General features: G+C 34.8%; 1 protein-coding gene across 1 annotated transcript in view; it reads right to left on the reverse strand.

Annotated features, from left to right (window-relative positions):
* Positions 1-17,038, reverse strand: part of LOC129222174 (organic cation transporter protein-like) — a 65,509-nt gene extending 48,471 nt beyond the window's left edge. Inside the window, exons 1-5 of the mRNA XM_054856635.1 lie at positions 17,005-17,038; positions 14,416-14,787; positions 10,494-10,597; positions 3,285-3,439; positions 951-1,119 (exon numbers count right to left, since the gene is read on the reverse strand). Of these exons, the coding sequence (XP_054712610.1) occupies positions 951-1,119; positions 3,285-3,439; positions 10,494-10,597; positions 14,416-14,787; positions 17,005-17,034 (830 nt within the window). The 5' untranslated portion in view covers positions 17,035-17,038. The remainder of the gene's footprint in view (positions 1-950; positions 1,120-3,284; positions 3,440-10,493; positions 10,598-14,415; positions 14,788-17,004) is intronic.
* Positions 17,039-23,136: the final 6,098 nt, after the last annotated feature.

Below are 23,136 nucleotides of genomic sequence, written 5' to 3' on the forward strand. Positions count from 1 at the left end.
ATTTAAGTAATTTTTTAAAAATATTAAACCTAAACAAATTTATCAAAAAATGGTCAGATCCTATGTTTTTAAGCACGCTCTTTCAGAAAAAATACTTTTAAAATTTTGGAAACGACCCCATTAACTGAGGAGGCGTTCAAAATGAATATTTCGATCATCTATACGTTCTTAGGTACATATGCATGTACAGTAGGGTGGAGTGAAAAAAATACATTTACGAATTTTAAAACGCCTTCGGTCTCAAAAGTTACCCTTTAGCATCAATATGGTACCCTTAAAATATAAGCCTGCTAGGATAATATCTTTATGTTCCAAAATCGCCCCAAAATAGTTCAAAAATTGCAAAAATTCGATCTTTTTTGAGCTCTTTAACGAAATTTAAAATATATAATTTTGGAAATGCTTAGAGGTGCATTTTTTTTTTTTTTTTTTTAAACAGTCGGGTAAAAAAGACTGTCACCATTTTTCTCAGGATTTATGACTCATCACTAGCTGTCATTTAACTTTAGAGAGTCAAAGAAATATTTCTAAGAAAGGATAAGCCGAACTGGAAGACATATCAATAGAAATGTTATGAATAACATAAATAGTGCTCGGGGGATTTGCTCTTTAAAAGCGAGTTATGCTTCCGTAGACTTAATATTGTACCAACTAAATCTTTCTTATTTTCTCGCTTAATATGGGCTAGTTATAAGCGAGTTTGATTGTATTAACTTTAACTGCAAAAGCCAAAGAGGACACATTACATCACAATTGTTTCGCACGTATAGTAGTAACTGAGAATAAATCATTTAAAACCAATATTGAGTAAAACCATGATTTTATCCAATACTGTTTTTTTTTTCTTTAGATGTGCCACTATATTTATCGGCTAGTTACACAAAACAAAGCGTTATTTCTGTAAGAAATGAAATTGAAGAAAATAAATTTAGAAGTATATTTTTACTCACTTGTAAGCTGAAGCCAGAAGTACAGTTGGAGCTAAAATTGCAAACAGTAGCCAAAACCAATTTGGAAAAAGATATGCTATTCCGGGTAAAATGACTAGACCCGCGCAATTTCCCAATTGGCTTGTGATACTGACTGAAGTCCGATCGTCAGGTCCTGTGATTTCCACTACTGTAATAAAAATCACTTCTTAATAAAGATATTTCTGAATAATAAATTTTGGAGGAGAAAGGTTCAATGAAACTCAACAACGTAAGATATATTAAAATCTTTTGATTAATGTGTCCATAAAATTGATACTTAAATGATTTTTCGCTGAATAAAATGATTTTTTAGAAATCCAACCTTCATACAATTACTGAATATCCTGCAGTTTAAATATTGGTCCGATTACTTAAATTTCAGTCTTTGGAGTGAAAAAAGTTATGGCAATCGAGCCCTCTTATTGGAATATCGGTTAAAGAATATCCCGCTTATTGTAATAAATTTTCAACGTACAAACCGTTGTAATTAGCCATTTGGATCCCGGATAATGGAATATAGCGCTTATTAGAATTATTTTTTTTTTGTGGAAAATTAGGTATTTCATTAAGCGGGTGCGGGGTCGACTGTACTTAAAATGTTTTACTTTTTTCACTAAAGCATGACATTATTTGTGGGCGACCTCTATGAATCTAAAATACCAAAAGCACTTGAATTGAAATTTATTACTTAAAGTAATATTTACTGTACTAATATTATTAGAAGAGTGTATTTTGCATGTTTATCTATGTGTGGATCTTTGAAATTAAGTGCTACTCTTAGAAAGCACTGAACCAATTTGAAAAATTCTTTCACAATTTGAAAAGGGTATTGTTCCATTGTCCCATAAATAAGGTGAATTGATGATGATATTTATTAATTTAGTCAGAAACATTGATTTGTTTATGACAGCAATTTTTAATGTTCCGAAAAACTGAAACGAATAACAATTGGTGTAAAATTAATTGTTATGAAAGTTAGCAAACCGATTTCCAGGCTGAGCCCAAGCAAGAAGAGAATTGTGGAATATTGAGCTTTGAAAATTTTCAAGTGCAACTGCGGCCATCTTTGATGGCATTAGGGGAAGTTTTGAGGCTCAGAGACTCACCCTCGGATATTGATTGTTCGAATTTGAAGTTAAAACACGAAGTTTATGGCGAACTTAAATAATGTAAGGAGATGTGGATTCGGGTGCTCTCCCATGTCCTGAACTGGATTGCTAAAGTTAGCCTAGAAACTGGAGTCATAAAACAAAAATTTAGATAACCTTTAAGAATATTTGGAGCTTTGAGGATTTTGGTCAGGTAGGGACGCCCCACCCAAGCTCTTCCCTTGAATTTGTCACAGGTTTTACTGTATTTGTTGGCAAAAAATGGAAAAAAAATCCTTCAGTATAGCATAGCTTATCTAAAATAAGGAAATAACAATAATTAAATTCATTTAAAGGGAACTATTTGCCTGGTTTAAAGTTCTCCCGCTATTTTGTAGTAAACTTTAGCCATAACAGAAATGGAATATAAAACAATTACTTTTAGAAAAATACTGAAAGTTTGGAGCAGATAAATTAATTTTCAAAATGTTAGAAAACTCCCTCTTTGTACTTCGCAACACCATAAGCTTTCTATCACTTATAATACTGCATAGAATAATTGCAATGTTGGTAGAGCAACTTCAACAACTTCAAAAATAGCTTCCAAACGGGTAACTTCTGAATAATTAAGTGATGAATTGAGCTGCGTACAATACTTCTAGTTTTTTTCTTGTAAACAACAGAGCAGAAATCTTCTTTCATAACCTTTTCCCATGTGAGTGAAGAACTGGGATTTCTCGTTAAAAGAGAAAAATGTTACCCGGCATGGCTCAAAGTCACTCTAAATGACTATATCAGGAGCATGTTCATCTCTAGCACAAACGATAGTATTCGATCAACGTCCCGTAACACCAAATAGCCTGTTATGGCTGTGGATCCAAACAATTCAAATCATATTGTTAATTGATTAATTTTTAAGTTTAAATTCAGAAATTTACCAATTGTTAAATTCTCCTTTATTAGCTTCGAATACCTTCGATAGAAGGCACTGGCCTCTGTACCAACATTGTCTTGTCTTCGATCCCTCGTTTTGAGTTCATTTTTGCTCTATGTTAAAAGCGAGAAAGCATTTAGTTTTACCGGGGCGTTGGTTTGATTCGACCAACTGTGTTAGAGATGAATATGACCCTTAGTCCCTGCTCACAAGTGAGACTGATGCTTGAACGCTCAATTAGGCGTAACGGTAGGAAGAGATTTTACCGTTTTACATAATATCTCTGCTTACGTAACACGTATCCAACTGTAGTGAGACCAGTAACTCCAAAAGCCTGAAAAAACCTGAGTACGGCGAACATCAAGTAGGATGTGGAGAACAGAGAAAGTACGAGGCTTGTAGTTGCGATGATGTATGAAATGACGATAGCAGGGAGCCTTCCAATGCTGAAAACAAAACATACCATAAGCCAAATAAGTTTCTGACATTTCATTAAACAATGTTTTTACTATGCAGTAAGTTACCGCACCCCCTCCCCCCTACACACAATATACCTACAGATCTGTAATGACATAGAGAGACTGAAGTTTCGAGAATGAGGTAGGTGTTCCCTCATTGAAGCTGAGGTCACATTAAAATTAAAAAAAAAAGATAGTTTTAACTACCAGTTTGTAGGTAATCTCAGCTTTAACGAGAGAACATCTGTCTCCAGCTCGGTTATTGACTATTCCAGACTGAAGAGTCCATAAAAAGGACTGCAATCTCTGAATGTCATAAATGGGCTGTAAGTACGTTCAAGTATTCAAAAGTACTTTTGTTTGACGATGCCGTAAAGAAAATAATCATCCTGAGTGCAGTATAAAAGTGTAAATATTCGATTAAAGCAATAGAGTGCCCTCTAATCAGTTTCCAAGCGAGTTTGACGCCTTCATATTGACTAAAAACCATTAAGAGATCCATTCCACGAAAAAATCAAGCGCGTGACGACTCATATGTTTCATTAAAAAGTAATAATTTTAAAGAGTAATGACGAAATTTTTGCTTAAGATATCACCTATAAGTTTGTAATTTGTTAAGCAGAAAAAGTGTGTTCATTAATATTCTCCACTCCAAGCAGTTTTTTCTTCTGGATTGGACAATAGCGATGTGAATCTTCACTGGGCAGAGTTTAAGGAAAATCTAGCCAAAAACGGTTGGGGATCATGTTTGCTTTTGGAGAAAGGGTGTCAACACTAAAATTTGACCAATTTGGTTCTCCAGAGAAACTAAAGACGCTCTAAATTACAAGCAAGCCGCTTTTCAAAGGTTTAGAGAAACTGGGCATAGTGCAGATAGGCTCCAATATTGTAACGCAAGGCGTAAATTTAAGTATTTGGTACGGATTCAGAAAAGAGAGTTGGAGCAAAGACAGGCGGATAACATAAACAGGAATCCCAAGAGGTTTTTTGCATACGCTAATTCGGGGAAGATTCGAAATAGTCATATTGGGCCACTGGTTGATGAGCAGGGAATTTTAATTCAGGACGATAGTGATATTGATAATGTTCTTAATAACTTTTTTTCGAGTGTTTTTAATGATAACTGTATCTCAACAGTCAACAGTCGACACCAACAAGACACAAGCTATAGTACAGCTTGAGGACTTTGTATTTTCCAGGGATGACGTTTTACTTCATTTGAAAAAAATTAAAGAGACTAAGGCTCCGGGACCAGATAATATTTATCCAAAAATTTTAGTTGAATGTACGGAGGAATTAGCAGATGTAATCGTAAATATTTTCAATGCTTCTTATAACTCGGGGAGAGTGCCAGAGGACTGGAAGCTGACTAACATTACACCGCTCTTCAAGAAATGGTCTAAAGGGAGTACGGGAAATTATAGACCTGTGAGTCTAACTTCGGTGGTTTGCAAAATTTTTGAAACATTGATAAAAATTAAGATAGTAAATTTTCTAGAAACTAATAATCAATTGACTAGTTTTCAGTACGGTTTCAGGAAAGGTAAATCTTGTGCAACTAATTTATTACATTTCTATGACAAAGTTACCATGGCTTTGGACAATAAAAAGCCTGTAGATGTTGTTTACATTGATTTTCAAAAAGCTTTCGATAAGGTACTGCATGTTGCTCTACTTAGCAAATTAGCTGATATAGGAATAGGAGGGAAAACTTTCATTTGGGTAAAAAACTGACTGACCGGAAGGAAACAAAGGGTAGTTGTAAGGGGAAATTATTCTAATTGGAGTGAGGTTTTAAGCGGGGTTCCTCAAAGATCAGTGTTAGGGCCTGTTTTATTCATTGTTTTTATGAACGATATTTACAAAAATATTTCTGGGAACATGAATTGTTTTGCTGATGATGTCAAAGTTATGGGGACTGTAGAAAATGAAGAACAAGCAAATCAGCTGCAAGAGGATCTAGATCGTATTGCAGAGTGGGCTGATAAATGGGGTATGGCTGTTAATGTTGGGAAATGCCAAGTGCTACATTTAGGGCATGGAAATAAGTGTACAAGTTATTATTTGCAAGGTTCAGTCATTAGTCAGACAGACAAAGTTACTGATCTGGGGGTCTTAAAAAGTCAGGATTTAAAGTTTAGCCAACAGTGCAGCATTGCTAGTAATAAAGCCAATAAGATGCTTGGGTTTATCAATAGATCTATTTCAAACAAATCTAAAGAAGTTATTCTGCCCTTATATAGAATTTTAGTAAGACCTCATTTGGAGTATGCTGTTCAGTTTTGGTCTCCTTATCTTAAGAAAGATATTAATGTATTGGAAAGGGTTCAAAGGCGGGCTACAAGGCTAATAAATGGACTTTCTCACTTAGACTATGACTCCAGGTTTAGAAGGCTAGAAATGTACAGGCTTGAGCAAAGAAGAGACCGAGGGGACATGATTCAGTTGTTTAAATTTATTAAAATGAAAGATGTTACGGGGCTGAAGTTTAGCACTGAAAACAGGACAAGGGGTCATTGTTTTAAGAAGAGGTGGTAATGAACAAGGGAGTAGATAGTTTTAAGAGGGCCATTGATCTTCACTTGGGATTTTAAATTGACTAGGACCAGTCTAGCTGGGCCCAGAGCCTGTTGCTGGTCGTCACTTTTGTATTTGTATTTGTATTTGATACATTTAGTGTCATCAGAATATGCATCATTCTTTATTTTTTCTTGACTGTTAATGTTTCTCAATAGAATCATATCATTTATTCCTCCTAGACACTGTACACTTTTTCTTTCATTGTAAACAAGCTTGAAACAGTATCCCAAACTTGGAGCGCATTTTCAATGTCTCAAATTTATGAATAAATGAGTTAAAGTGAATTAATTCAGGAGTTAATGTGCACAAATAAGGCACAAGTACATAGTCGAGAACAAGTATAACAAAATTTTCAAACTAATGCGGCTCAGTTAACTTAACTAACTTAAATTACAGGGTGTCCAGCAAAGGACTCACTGGTGTCAAAATTAAATATCTCGAAAACAAAGGACGATATTGGAATAAAATAAACGGTATGTTTATTGTGAAACCCATAAAAATCATATACAGGAACTTGTAAATTAGTTTTAAAAAGTTCCAACAGGTGGCGCTGCACGCTGTAATTGCAATAAAAGTATCCATGATTAGTGCTGCGAAGAGGTTGGACGATACTTTCTAGCGTATATGTAAGCATATCTGAGACTCTAAACTACTGCTGAAACAACAAACCTCTTCACAGCACTATTTATGGAGACTTCTTTTGCAATTATATTGTGCAGCGCCACCTGTTGGCAGTTTTTAAACTAATTTCCGTATCCCTGTATATGATTTTTATGGGTTTCACAATAAACATACAATTTATTTTATTCAATATCGTCCTTGGCGTTCGAAATATTTAATTTTGAAACCAGGGAGTCCTTTGCTGGACACCCTGTAGTTCTGCACTTAAAAATCTCATAGTTTTTTTTTGAAATTTTCAAAATGATTAAACTTACCGATACAGCGGAAGCACTAAAGTTCAACCCACGCAGCCTCAAAAAATAACTCATCTATCCTATGACTCCATTCAGTGGCGCACACAAGGGAAGGGTCCATGGGGTTCGTACCCCCTCAATAGCTCGAGTTTCTTGATTGACTATAGCCCTATGTAGTATGTAGTACGTAAAATAATTCCAAGCAAAGGTAACGATAATTTCAGATTTAATAAATGGAAAAAAAAAATAATAATTTATCTTCTCTCTTTCTTCCCCTGCAAAATATAACTCCATATGCACATAAACTGTTCTACAATGATGATTTTGTTTCGCTGATGAAAAAAACTAATTACATTCATTCTTGTGCTTTCTGGAATTTTAATTTAGTATTTTGTTATTAATAAAATGTTTTACTAACTAATGCTAACCAGGAAACATCACGATCAAGGAAATTCAAAAAAATTCCAAATTGGTGGCATTCGAAAGAGCATTGGAAATCATGTTTATGGCACTGAAACTACGTGCCCTCGTGACCACGTTATCGAAATATGAGGTCTTAAAAATTGCCGAAATTTTTAGTAAAGTCGCCAAATTTAGCGAGTTTTGTTCAGAAATGGAAGGTACGGCGCGAATTCAACATCTGCATCTGACAAGACATTTCACTTCCATATTTGGTCACCACCAAAGCGCGTGAGAAATAGCGCATTAATTCTTTACTCGGGGTGACTACCATGGCGCGGGGTGTCGTGGCACAGACTGCGGCATTGAAATTTTTAGGGGCTTGTGTTCCGGGATATTAACGTGCAACTGTATAGGGGAAAACGCCACCGCCCGAAATATTTGTTTTATTTTATTGTAAAAACAATGGAAATATAATGTATATTGACTTCAAATCATATTTTCTTTTGACGAATCCCCTAGACCCCGAGGGGAGTTCCATCAAACATTTGTTTCCAACTACAGAAATGTGAATGTGGGTGTGTCTTTTGTTGCTTTTCGAATAACTAAAAGTAATTTTCTCGAATAATTTAATTTGAACCTCCCCCCTGTAAAATGTTATGGAGAAGGTCAAGATAAAAATGTCTTTTAGCATTTTAGGTAGTAGTAGTAGATGTAAATAGATTTTTCTTCACTATTTTTCGTGGTTATTATTATTGGTGAAATATATTTTATTTCTAAACAAGGTTCTCATAAGTATTAATTATTTTTTTCTTTTAGGTTCTGTGCAAAGCTAATTTGTTCTGATTTTTGGCATTTTATTATAGTAATAAAGCAAATTAAAATATACTGCAGTGAGAGGTTCCCCGAGCTTAAACTTTTGGGAAAGCAAAAATTCTCAATTTACCGAAAGAAAATTCAAATTTTGCCGAGCGATAAAATACGAGTATGCGCAAATAATAATGTATGAAAAGTGACTTTCGGGAGTTAAAAAATTGTAATTATGTCCTCTAATTTGCCGAACTGTCAGACGGACTTTGTCGAATAAGGAAAATTTTTGGGAGGTCACAGTGAAATCCCATCAGTGCGCTCCTAACTGCAGTCAACAAGAACGACCTCCTATTACTGCGACCGATCTGTCCTTGGGGTCGAGCACAAAATCTCGTTTAAAATTCCACAGATGTAATGATATTTTAGCATCCAATAGAACGTATGAACTGAATACATTTGAATATACCGTTCAAAGTTTAAACTTTTTTGTTATTCTTAAAACTGTCTGTTAAAAAACTGATGTTTAAAACTTTTATGCTTCTGCGGGTGAAATATTTCCACTGAAAGAGTTTATTCGATGATGAAACTGTTTTGAAAAAAATATGATAACCGTAGAAAAACGACAAACACACTTTAAAGTCTTTTTTTTTTTTTTTTTTTGAAAAGTCGTAAATCTGAAGTCTTCAACAGAATCTAAATACGAAGAAAACGACAATTTTAAAGATTGCAAACCATGTTCTCAAATTAAAAAAAACGATTTCTGTCAGTTATTTCCAGTGTGTTTTTCGTTATGTGTATCGTTTTCAAGTTATGTGTAAGCCCTCTAACAAGTCAAATAAAAAAAAAACTGTATTAATTTTTATTTTGCTCGTATTTGAATTCCCTTTTAACTTGAAACATAATTGGTAAAAGTGACTTCAGTATTTTTAAAAATGACTAAATAACATGCAATATGATGTGCATTTACGTTATAGCGACTTTCAGTTGCAGTGACAGACTTTTTCGAACTACAGGGGTTGTTGTAATGAACGTAGACTATAAAATTTTTGATAAGAATCTGTTGTGAAGTAATTTTCGACATCGTTAGTTTTGCTGTGCAAATTTTTGACATTTACTATCCGTTGTTTTCTTTTTTTTTAATTATTATTATTATTTTTTTTGATTTTAAATTAAAAATTAAACATTTTCGCTAGCAGTGGTCAGACAATAAAACTTCATGAATAATAATAACTTTTGAAAAAATAAGTAAGAGCTGGGATACTACAATCCATGATCATTTTCTTTCAACATCAAAAACTATCCATTTTATTTTCAATATATAAGCTTTAATAAGCATGTTTTTTTTTACTTATTCATTTTAATTCTCGTACATAATTATTAATTACTTACAACACATTTCATAACAAGAGTACAAATTTAAATTAGTTAAGTAAAACACACTTGAAATGCACTTAAATTCTGAAATGCATTATTATCACGATTACTAAGTTAAATCCTACGTTCAATTTCGTTATAAAGTTGTAGCTCCTCTGGATAAAGCTCTCTAGTTTCCATTTCACAGGCTTCATAGTTACTTTTTAATTTTACACTCACAAGTAAAGGGTTAATTCGAAACATCGTTTACGCGCTTTGCAGATGACCAGAAATGGGAATGAGAGTCTTGCTAGACGCAGGCGATGAAATCACGTGGTATTTTCCATTTCTTGCCAAGTCTTTAAATTTGGCGAATTTTCGTAAGATTTCGACAAACTTTGACCCCCCCATATCTCAAAAACTAAAGGACGAGGGCACACAATATTTGGGTCAAATTTTTTTCTAAAGATACTCTTTCGAATGCGACCATTTTTAACTTTTTTCATGATTACTGAGCTCGTGATGTTTCCTAAGTAATTATTCAATATATGTATTTTAAATGTTTTCCCCTTAACATAACAATCGATAAAATCAAAATAATATGTTTGGATGAGTGTTGGAGTATGATGTGAGAATGATAGACCTCCGATTCTTTACCCCCCCCCCCCCCTTTTTTTTTTGAAAAATCCCTGTGTGCGTCACCGACCCCATTTATTCCTTACGGGTGGAATACTTACAGGTGTACAAGCATTCAAAACAAATTCGTCAAAATGTACCAGGTTAGAGTACTGTCCCAAGTAAAGGGCATTTGACTGTAACCAATTTTCTAAACTAGTCACAGGTCAGAAATCACAGTTCAAAAATACAAATTAAATTATAAACATGTGAACATACGTATATAAGTGGGTCCTAGAGCATACAATATACTTCACTTTTTTACGTGGATTTCAGTAAAGAATAAATTAACATTTAAAACATTGTCTTACCAATCCGATAATTGTCCGAACACAGCACCAGAAAACATAAATCCGATCATATAAACGGATTTAGCCAACGATATCAACCATTCTCTGTCGCATACTAAATCCCACTGCAAATAAACGTGGAAAAAGATATTTTATTTATGCATTTTTCTCCCTTCTAATTGTCTTTAATGCTCTTTCTTAAAAGCAAACACACTCTCTGAAATATTTTTGACGATTCTTCTTCCTTACGAAACTAAAGCGTGCTTAGGAACTAAACTCTGGGGGGTTCTACTTTCGGTTGACCACCTAGCTGGAGCATTTGCTTTGTACCCCAGAGCATTCGGTCTCGTAAACTCAGATGGACACATTAGCCGCGTTTATAACGCACGTTTCGACCCGGTAAATCCCCGCTCTGGTTCCGCAAGAAAACCGATTGAAAAATTCCTCGTTTCCATGTAAAAAGAGGTTCTCCCATTATACCAGAGAAAGCGGTTTTTACCCAGCATCCTTAGCGGCTAGAAGACGAACTTGTTTCGCGTAATGCATTCTGGGTAAAAACACCGCTTTCACTCCAGAAGCTAGCGGGAAGAGAAAAAATCCACATTTTCCCCGCAAATAACCGGAATGCGGTGAAAAGCAGGTTTTTTCGGGGTCAAAAGTGTCCATGGAAACGGCCCTACTAAGTATTGGCCCCTATGGGCTGTTGACTATGGGCTGATTTTAGTCTAGTTTTAGCTAAACGTACAATGCATTTAGTTAAATTGATTAAAATACTGAACTTATTAATGTGACTTCGTTTTTAATTTTAGCTTTAAATGCCACGATCAATATTTTTAGAACTATATGTCTACTGACACTAGCTAAACTTTCCCTTCTGTGTGTAGGGGGCGGGGGAGTCATATCTGTCCTCTCTTGAATTTAAAAATTATACTAGAATTGTCAATATGCGAGTAGATTAAAACTATGGGATTAGAGGTTGACTCCCAAACACCTTCTCTCAAAATTTTTTATGGATGAAGTTTATTTTTCTGTTGTTTAAAATTTATCTTATCCTGAATGAGAATAAAGTTACCTCCCTTCAGTCAGCTCTAAGGCAGATTTACATGCAGAACTACATAAAGGAGAATTTCATGCAATATACCGACTTTCCAGTTATGACTGCCAGAGACTGCAGTTTGGTTCTTAGGACGGTAAACTTAGCTTCAATGAGAAAACTTCTGCTTCCAGCTCGGTTATTGACTATTTCAGACAGATGAGTTCAAAACAAGGACGAAAATGTAGTCTCTAGATGTCATAGCCGGGCTGTCGGAATATTACATGTAGTTCTACTTTAGCCTTGGCTTATGGGTGCTAATATTACTTAAGCTTTTACCTTCATTTTCGAATTGAACCGCACCATCTTGCCGGTGTACGAAATTGATTTCAGCTACTAGTTTGTTGGTAATCGTAGCTTAAGGGAGAGAACATCTGCTTCCAGCGTGGTTATTGACTACTCTAGTATGATGAGTTCATACCAAAGAAGAAACTGCAGTTTTCCGATCTCATAACCTGGCTGTCGGTATACTGCATTGTAGTTCTGCCTTAGCCCTAGCTTAAGAGGGTATTACTGCTAATGTTTCTCCATCATTCTCTTCTCTTTAAGGGGACACTGGACCTTGAAAATAAACTTTTTTAATTATTGATGGATTTGCATGAAATTTTAACCATATACTTTAAACACTAATACAAGCTTAATTATAAAATTTCATTAAAAAGTTTCAATTGGAAGACCAATTATTTAAAAAAAATGTAAATAACCTTAACGATAATTAAGAAAACTTTGAAAAGTCCCTTGCGTAATTAATTTGAGTTCACAACACTGAAACTTATTTTAAGTCATTCTCTATACTATAATGAATAAAACAAAACTCACAAAATTGTCCTCATATTCAAATAAATTCAAAAAATAAAAATTTCAAAAATTTGACATAGATTTCTTTTTTTTGAACGTCCAGTGTCCCCTTAACAGTTTTTTCACAAATGTAGAATAAAAAAATTTTATTCACAATATCACAGTCAGGAGTGAATTTATTGAATTACGATGTTGCCCACTATTATCGCCAAATATTTCGTTTTTTCTCTTCCTACTTCAGGTGATAAAAATGTTGACTTAATCTCCATTTTTAATACAAGGTCCGGCTATTAATTTAGGTCTCTGTCCAAACCATGATTCCACCACCTCTATGCTTGTGTTTTTCAACAAGGTTGGATTGATGGTATCTAGTGCGCTGTTCCCTCCAGATCAGTAGATGCCCTGAATCACTCTCCAATGTAATTTTGGGCTCGTCTGTGAACAGCACAGGAGCCCATTGCTGCTGGGTCCAGGAAACATGTCCTCTTGCCCAGAATAAGTGGATCCTTTGCTGCGGTCCGTTGAGGGGAACACACATAACTGGTCATCTGGCATAGTGAAAACGATTTCGACCGTAGTAGCAGAGATTCTTCTTCCTGATGCTACAAAGTGGTTTGCAACGAGCTGCGGCTTCTGCTCGTGGTTGGCCTGAAACAGATCATCTGGACGCAGAATCTTCGGTTCAGTATTAATCCCAAAGTCGCTGAACAACACTACGAGACGCATTGAAACGTCAAGCAGCATCATCAGCCTGCGACAATCCCTTTTCCATCCATCCAACTGCCCGCCACCTTAACGAATCGGGTAAACGACGTCTCTGAGACATTTTGTAAACTCTACTGAGTTGGGGGGGGGGGGGGGGGAGACCATTCCTTATTTGAACCCATTTTTGTATTGCTCATATGACATTTTACTACATAACACTGTGATATTCTGTTTTCGCCAAGAATGGACTTTTCCACAACTATTGCTTTTTTTGCTATAAATCGTTTTTGCAATACACTCATACAAATTTCTATGATGCATTCAATAAAAAACTATTTAATGCACATAGCCTCTTTTTTTTGTTTCTACATTCATTTATTTGCAAATTAGATGCAAAAAACCGGTTGTACCTTAACTTTTTGAGGCCAGAGTACTTCAGAATAGCGCCGATTGCAGTGCACTTGAGCAAGAAAACGCTCTTCAATCTGCAATCACAAGCGCCATCTTCCGGTTTTTCGTTCTTCTACAGTTACGTCAGTCCTGGAAATTTAATATCCGGATCCTGTATTATACAATGCTTGTTTAAGACGAGGACATACACGGGGGAAATTATTTAAACCAGTAGTAATTTCATGAAATGGATCATGATCTAGTCAAAAAACAATAAAGATATTTGTATAACATCCTGTTTTTCATCCGAAGAAAAAAATATTAAACACTCCTACAATTTTTTAAAAATCCCATTAAGAGGTTAGGGCCAGTCAGACCGAGCAGTGAAAGAAACGGTCGTAATTTGTTTAAAAAAATATAGGTTCGATATTTTTTCGCTTGCGTGATCTAGCAACAGTTACTTCCTTCCATATATTTCTAAAAAGTGAGATAGCAGGAAAATCCTTTGTTAATTCCTTAGTTATACGTAATATTTACTGGGCAGCTATACCCTTTTTTCTTTACCACTTCCCTCCAAGAAAGCTTGAAGTAGAGCTATCAGTTTTTAAAAAATAACCATATATAGTGAAACCAGTCAACAACTATACGTTTTGGACCAAAAAAATTGTTATAGACAGGTTATCGTTCTAGACAGTTTAATTATTCATATTGACATTTTGCTGGGACCAAGGAAAATATCGTTATAGACTGTTTTTTTTTTTGTTATAGACAGTATTGTTATACACATGTTTCACTGTATCAATAAACATGTTTTTAATTTCATATACATCCTATGTTGTTATTTATGTCAAATATAAAACAAACATTAGTTTTATATTAATAGAAATAGGAAGAAAAAATTGACCAAAATTTTACAGAAATGAGTAAACAAACCAAAAAATGTACTGTAAAACATACTTTACTGACTAATGTCTCCGATAAACGTGAAGTATCGTATTCCCACTTGGTGCACTTGAGAGAGTCTTCAAAATGCAATTCCACGGATGAGTCTCTTCCTGAGCTTGAATAGTTAGATTTCTGTACATAGCATGCCTCGTTTTTATTGGTCATAAGTAGATCCGTTGAATTTTGGGCCAAAGAAGAGTTCATATTAGGTTCTACGCACCAGAAGTCTGTGTTGGGTGCCAGGAAAGTCATCGCGAAACTAGGCAAAGTATCGACCATATAACCCCAAAAAACCGCTACATAAACTATTTTTTGCCATATTCCAAAGCTTCCAATATTGAAGAAAAATTCTTCTTCAGTGGCTGCAGTTTCCGTGATTCCCATCTAATTAAACGAAACGGGAAAAGGATTCAATAAAGACAAGCTACCTTACAGCATACAGTGGCTCCCAAAAGTCTTCGTACACCTATGACTTTCAACGAAATAGGGCCCAATCCATTGGTTAGAATTAATATTTCGGAATAGGTATTTAATTATAAGATCTATGATCAATTTTTAACAAAACTACATGAAAAGTTTTTAAAAAATATTAAAACTTTATTTTTTAAAAATCAAAACCAAAAAGTGCCAAAAATTTTATCTCACAAAAGTCTTCGTACACTTTATAAAATTTCTATATATTACTGAATAATCTAACTTTTGATTAAGTTATTAAGTAGTAGAATATCATACAGTATTCATAACACCTTTTAAACGTCTGGGAATAGATTTCTTTCTTTTTCTTTCTTTCTTTCTTTTTTTTTTTTTTTTTGCATAATTTCTGAGTAAGGGTTCAACCAAACTTCGAGTCTTACTGTTTCTAGCTCTATTTGCGTTTTAAAGCCCCATTTTCGTAATCTAGCCTCCAGATATCTCTAACTACGTTACATTAAATTCAAATCTGGAGATTGAGGGAGTATTTTCTAAATTTTAGGACAATTTTCGAGGCACTACATACAAATGTTGAAACCGTGTGCTTCTATTCGTTATCTCGATAAAAAAACAAAGTTGTTTCCAATAACCAAATTTTTGGCTAAGGGTTCAAAATTTGTTTTTAAAATATTTAAAGGAACAGCATGATTCATTATTTCACCAAAAAATTCCAAACTACCAAGTCTTGATGCTGATATGCACCCTCACCACTAGAACACCTTCACCGTCCTGATTAACTGATCCAACTAAGTTCTTAAGATTAAGTTCCTAATTTTTTCTTCTACTTACAATTATACAACAATTTAACCAAAAAAGTTGAATTAATTTTTATATGTAAGTAAGACTTAATTCTAAAACGTTTTGAGCTTATTTATCATTGATTTTGCGACGAAAAGCGTAAGCATTCTGTTTTTCGCACGACCAAGAAAATTTCTGCGGGAAGAGGTCCCATATAATCCAGCTAATCAGAGAACTTGGCGAGCAATTTTAAGTGAAAATTAAATGTAAAATGTTTCATTTAACTCCATAGAAACTTTTAAAGCACTCAAATGTGTATTTTTCATAATTTTTTTAACTTTAAATCTCCGATCACGTTTTGTCAACTTTGCCGGTTGATCTTTTCTTACCTTGTTTTCGGTCCGATTTCTTTCTTTAGTGCATTTTATCAGGCACTTTACTGTACAAACAAATAAATTAACTAATTTAAAGACATTTCCAACCAATTTTCCACTACTGTGGAAAAAAAATTCAAAGTTTGAGCGGTGTTTGCGGTTTTTTACGAATACGAGCCATTTTATAGTAATAAGCACAATATTAATTAATAAATGAAAAAAAAATTAAAGCCAAATGACTTATAAGGGTCAACACAATGCAAAAATATTAATAAAACGGCATGTGATAATTTTAATCATGAATTTATTTGAAAATATTTGAGTGTACGATGACTTTTGTGGCGTGTTATTTCTCTGTCTCTTCGTTTTCTGACCCATTTCAAAAAGAAGATCCGTCAATATTTTTAAAAATCCCAATTGGTTGTATTTAGAATGACATAGGAATGATGTGAAAAAATATTGGACTTCATATTCGAATTCAGTTCCGAGTTATTTTGGTTTTACTAAAAAATTTCAAAGTGTACGAACACTTTTGGGAGCCACTGTACTTTTCTCGGGGAAAAAAGGTTTACGCATGTTTAACCAAATGTTTTTACAACTGTGAGGCAAAAAAAAAAAAAAAACATTAATCCGATTAAATGAAAAATTATCATATAAGCTTTGTGCTACAATATGATTAAAATGAAAAAACAACGTAAATAAAGCACAAATATAATACGTTGGTTTTTCACTTTAATCATTAGCCCGATTGTTTTGCTAGACCTCAGTGGAAACTGTGATTTAGATGCGCCTTTCACTTTAAACGATCTTAAGGATGCAATCAATAAAAACAGGAAAATTCCTGCAAAAGCATTAAAAAGTATTTAGCAGATAACCTGAATAAAATTCTTAATACGATTAACCATCTCTGAAACACCGGGGAGGTCCCAAATTCCTTCAAAAACGCTTGTATAGTTCCAATTCACAAAAAAGGGAAGAATAAAGAAGACATTAATTCGTACAGACCAATTTCACTCACCTCTACTCTCGCTAAAACTGTCGAACGCATGATCTTAACCAGACTGACAAACCATAGTATTCAACAGAATCTTTTCCCTTCCAATCAATACAGCTTTATACCATTTAGGGGCTGCGATGTGATTCTAGCAGAAATCCATCATGAACTGTTCCGAGCAAGAAATGAAGGTCGATTCACTTTCCTTGTCGCACTGGATCTCAAGGGCGCCTATGATGCAGTTTGGCATGACGGTCTAATATGGAAATTGCTACAAAAAGGAATACAGTCGACTCCCGCTACAACGCGATCCGACTTACGTGAAATGGCTATAACGCGATTTTTTCACCAGTAAAGAATTTTAGGATTAACGCATCAAAAAATTCCCATCGATTCCACTTGAATTAAAAATTTTATGGAAGGTCAAAGGTCAAAATAAACAAAAAAAATTAAAAAATCGGAAAAATTCACATAGAGCTGAAAATTGGCAGAGACACAAAATACACAATTATAAATGAAATATAAAAAATCCCCATCGATCCCACTTAATATAAACATTTTATGCACGGTCAAAGGTCAAAAAATATTTTTTTTTATTTTGCAAATATTTCAAAAACTTAACTGTTATTATAAAAAGCGCATATTAATTTGTAAATCATGCAATATGTTCAAAAGAAGTATTTATATGAAGTTCAACTCTTTCCGGTTCAAATTATGTGAAAATGGTGAAACAAGTACAACATTTTCCCTTATTTAACGGATATAAGATGCCTCTCAGTATCTATTATCCCTAATCAGATCCTTCAGGTGCAGCAGCGACAATTTCTCTGGCCTTTGCATACAAAGGTTGATCAAAAGTAACAAGTAATGCTTTGTATTCTCCAAAGCACAAAGTAAAGTAGTGTATATAGAATTGTAGTCATTTGCAGATTGGTGAATAAATGGTGAGAACAAAATTCTAGACATTGAAAAATCCATATTATTCTTTGTTAAACCTTCAATATAACCGTTCCAACCTAGTAGCGATAAATTATTCCATTTCCCATACAACCATAACAAATCTATTTTCCGGGGTAAGAAAGAAGTTGTATCACTTTCATAAGCAAAATTCTGAGCAGTTATTTTACTATATCCTACTACACCATTATTGTGGTACTCTTGTGTTGGCACATGAGCTTTTTCTGCAAAATCTTTTGATGAAATAATTTGTTTCATTCACGATAAAGGATCTTCTGCTAAAACTGAATTTCTAGGAGTAATAATTTGGGTTATGCCCATTATGTGTAAAGTGTTATGGCCATCTAAAGTGTGTACGTTAATATCAGCATTGTCTGCTGCGTATTTGTTTATAATTTAATTCACATGTTTATAATTTAATTTGGATCAAACGTTTAGATCCAAATCGTCGATGAAAAAAAACGGAGAGACCCAATTGTAATCTCGAGATGAAAGATCTAGGACGAACAGCAGCTATAATATAGTGGTTGACACTAGTACATATTAATTTGAAATGTTCCAATTTAGATCTTTTTCTTTTTAAGGTAATTTGCTCCAAAAAATAAGTCAATGACTCCGGAATGTCACTATTAATATTTTCAAACATTTGACTTGGCGGGGGATAATTGTTAGTGTCGCACACGACAGATTGAATATCTTCTTGAATAATTTCTGGCGCAGTCTTTGGTATCCTAAATCTTTCCTCTTTTGTTGTTGTTTTTTTATTTTCGTACCAAGCTTTGTTAAGTATATCGTGCTGTCTATTAAACAAATCATTGCTAAACTTCCACGTTTCTCGGTATAATCATTCTATTGCCATACTTTAACTTTAATCTGTTTTTGATTATTTTCTCATCTGGAATTTCAGTTTTACAAATATTTTTCAGTTTTTGCAGTGAAAACTGACAATCATTATTATTTTCAATATCAAATATTTCTGTCATCGCCATAGTAGCAGCGGGATTTTCAGGACGACTTGCTTTAAGACCTACAGAAGGCTTTTGAAATGAAGTGTAGCAACTAGAATGGTACTTCGCTTCAGCAGCAACTAAATCGTACTCATAGTGTATGCGTGCAATAAGCTTTTGCCACGCCATCTGAACGATATGTGCAACATTTAGAATATTATTTTTAAATTAAAGAGTAGAAACTTGACAAATTTTATGCCGTATATTCTGCTGTTTTTTCTCTTCAGTCTCTTCATTTGCTTCATCACCACAAAATAAGCAACAGTTTTTAAAACAAAATGTTGTCTCACCTGATCGGACACTAGTACGAGGTGGACTACTCAGGGACGTACTGGCCTCTATCTCTCGTTGTCTTTTAGCTGCCGCAATGCTGCACTTTCGGGTGTACATTTCGCGACACTGTACATGAACTGCCACCGACTGTTTTTCTTTCAAGTATTCAACAAACCCATCGTTCCTTGCACTACTTGAATCAATTAAAGATTTTAGTCCGCGTTCAACAGTAACAATTTCGCCTTCAGTCGAAGATTTACTGCAAATGAAGCAATCTTGCGACATCTTTGAAGAATTATTTGTTAAGGGTACGTATTCATATCAAAAATAGTATCAATAAAAACAACTTTTCACAACAAAGAATCACTCCCTATTAATAGGAGCACTTGTGCGACTGATTTTGCTCATACAAAGGAATCTAAGCGCGTCCAACTCTCCCCTGAATGTAATTTGATCTTTTCAGTTTGAAGGGGGTGTGTGAATCATAAGAGGGAATAGGCATAGCGGTCAAGTGTAGTTTCTCGAGGTCACTCGAAAGAAAGAAAAGGAGCTTCAGTACTTTTTCAAAGTTTCAAAAACAGCGATACCTTATGAATGTTATAATTTATTGGGGGAGGGGGGACACAAATATTGGGCTTTTTTAACACCTAGGGCAGATCCAGCTTCTGCTTTTGGAAGTACTCGTTAACTCGTTATCAGAAAGGGATCAAAGTAATTTTCGGGCACAAATAGGGGGTTTAAGGTCAACGAAATATGTCATCAAAATGCAGCTTTAATTTTGTCGCTTACAGGGGGGGGGGGGGCTGGGGGGTAAGACCACCAAGGCACAGCCTCTAAATCTCCGCTTGTATGTACATAAATGCATAGTTTTCAAACTTTTTATCCTCTATTTTTAAAACACTTACCGTTTAAGAGATATTTGTGAAAAATTGATTTTCTGAGCTTTGACCTTGAATAAAACGTTTAGCTCAACTGGAATTCGTTGGGAACGTTTGAAATTTCGTTTATAATGATGTCTCTAATTATTTCTATGGTAATTTCGTAGTCAAAGTGCAATATTTGGACAAAAATTGGGATTTTAGGGTGATTTTTTTAGAAATTTGAGTCCCTGAACTGCAGTTTTAGGCTTTATTTTATCGCTTTAGGGAGAGGGGGGTATGACCCCTTGACCCATCCACTGAATCTCCTCCTGTTTGTGCATAATTATCTAATTTTCAATCTTTGTATCCCCTATTTTTACAATAACACTTACCGTTTAAGAGATATTTGCGAAAAATCGGTTTTTGACCTTTGACCTTGAATAAAAGTTTTAGCTCCACCGGTATCGATGGGGACTTCTGACACTTCACTTTAGTGTTGTCCTTAACTATATTTGTGTTAATTTCATAGTCAAAGTACCAAATTTGGGTACAAATAAGGGGTCTAAGGGGATTTTTTTTAAAAATATGTCTCCAATGCCATTTTAAGCTATATTTAGTAGTTTTAGGGTGGAGGGTATGACCCCCATGACCCATCCTCGGAATCCCCACTTGTTTGTACACAATTGCATACCTTTCAAACTTTGTAACCTCCATTTTTTCGGTAACAATCATCGTTTAAGAGATATATATGAAAAATTGATTTTTTGACCTTTGACCTTGAATAAACTTTTTAGCTCCACCCGGATCGGTGAGGACTTTTTGACATTTCATGTATAATGATGTTCTGTATAATGATGTTATAAGGTCTATACCAATTTTCAGCTTTATGGGAATTTTTCCGAACTTTCGCTTTTTTTTTGGTCTATTTTGACCGGGCTATTAGCTATTTCCTCGTTTGGTTGGAACAAAAAACTATGTAATTTTTTCAACTCTTTTGAGGTACCAACAAAATTAGGGGCATTATCAGAAAAGATTTTCGCACTTTTACCACGACGCGAGAAAAACCGTTTTAAAGTAGCAATAAATGCTTCCGACGATAAATCTGTCACTATCTCCAAATGAATAGCACGAGTAGTTAAACAAACGAAAACAGCTACATAAATTTTATTTAGAGTTCATTTACGCTGGTTTTTAAATCTTACGATAAAAGGACCGCAATAGTCAACTCCAGTACAATAAAGTGGAAACGTTTCTGTTACTCGTTCTTTGGGCAAGTTGCCCATAATCTGGTTGCTAAAACTGGCTTATTTTTAAAACAAGTAACACATTTACGCACTGCAAGTCTACACTGATTTCTACCACTAATTGGCCAAAATAGCTGCCTTATAAGGTGAAGCAAGGAATTGGGCACTGCATGTAAGAATTTTTTGTGAAAATATTCGATTATCCAAATTGTGAATTTATGATCCTTTGATAAAATAGTAGGATGTTTAGCACTAAGACTCAGTTCAGCATTAGTTAGCCGACCTCCTACTCGCAAGACTCCGTTCTTGTCCAAAAAGGGTTAATATATTTTAACTTACTTTGATTCGAAATGTTTTTACCCTGTGTTACGCTTGTCACCTCTGTTGCGAATTCTAGCGCTTGAACATGTTTTACCAAAATATCACTAGCACGGTTAAGTTCATCACTACTAATGAATTCAGCATGAAGAGGTTTTCTTTGAAATTTACAGATGAACCTAAAAACAAAACTTAAAAAATACGAATTAGTTTCACATAATTATTAGAAATTTTAAAGAAATTATCGAAAAAGTCATTAGGCACAGTAAATTGGACATAATTGTTCACAGTTGGTTTGCACTAATGTGTATATGCAGGGTCAGTGTTCGAATAGTCGAAGTGGCTTTGAAATTTTGTGTCACAGTGTAGAAACTCTGGACCAGACCACCAGAGTCAACTTTGTACAAGTTCATTCACAGAGAGTCCTCTAGACAATGGGTCATTTGGATTGTCCTCTGAGCGTACGTGACGCCATTCGAACTTGCTTGTCAAATCCGTTATCTGGACAACTCTATTGGCTACAAAGCATTTCAAGCGATGAGGCGGTGTTCGGATCCATGATATCACAATAGTTGAATCGGAGTACAAGTACACTGCATCAATATGAAGTTGCATTGCATCTAGAACTTTACTTGATAGCTTTGACAGTAACACAGCTCCTAACAGTTCTAAACGCGGAAGGGAAAACTCGCTTTACTGGTGCTACTCTAGATTTGCTGCATAACAAAATCACACTGATGTTACCGAAACTATCTTTCGCACGGACGTAAATACAAGCTCCATAAGCGTACTCTGAAGAATCCGAAAACCCATGAATTTCCAAATGTGTACTTTCCTTTGGGACGACACAGCGCGGAATGTTCAACTTGTCGATATTGTTCAAATCCTGAGTGAATTCTTGAAATGCAATTCTTTCGCTGGTGGGGACTTCTGAATCCCAAGGTAATCCTAGCAACCGTAATTTATGAATGATGAATTTAGCCTTTACTACAAGAGGACCAACCAGACCCAATGGGTCGGCAAGTTAGCAATTATAGATAACATTGTTATTTTTGTCAAAGTGATTGGAAATCTTTAATGCTCAAAGAAAGTGAAAATTATCCTTCCTAGGATTCCATGACAAACCCAATGTCTTTACGGATGTGCTTTCATCTTTTCCAAAAACATATTCTTGATCATCAATCGATGCATGCGAAAGTAGCTCACGATTGTTAGAGCTCCATTTGTACAAGTGCATTGCACCGGCTTTCAACATACCTATAAGTTGCTGCTGAATTTCTAAAGCAGTGTCTATGTCCGCTGCACCGCTAAGTACATCGTCAACGTAAAAGTCATTTTTTACTATTGGTGATGCTAAAGGATATTTATCCCTTTCATCTTCTGCTAGTTGTAGAAGAGTTCGAGTGGCTAGAAATGGCGCGCAAGATGTTCCGTATGTTACGGTTGTCAAACGAAAGGTTTTGATCGTATCCTCATTTAGTTCTTTCCAAACTATTC

Source organism: Uloborus diversus, chromosome 5 (genome assembly GCF_026930045.1).
Source record: "Uloborus diversus isolate 005 chromosome 5, Udiv.v.3.1, whole genome shotgun sequence".
Lineage (NCBI taxonomy): Eukaryota > Metazoa > Arthropoda > Arachnida > Araneae > Uloboridae > Uloborus > Uloborus diversus.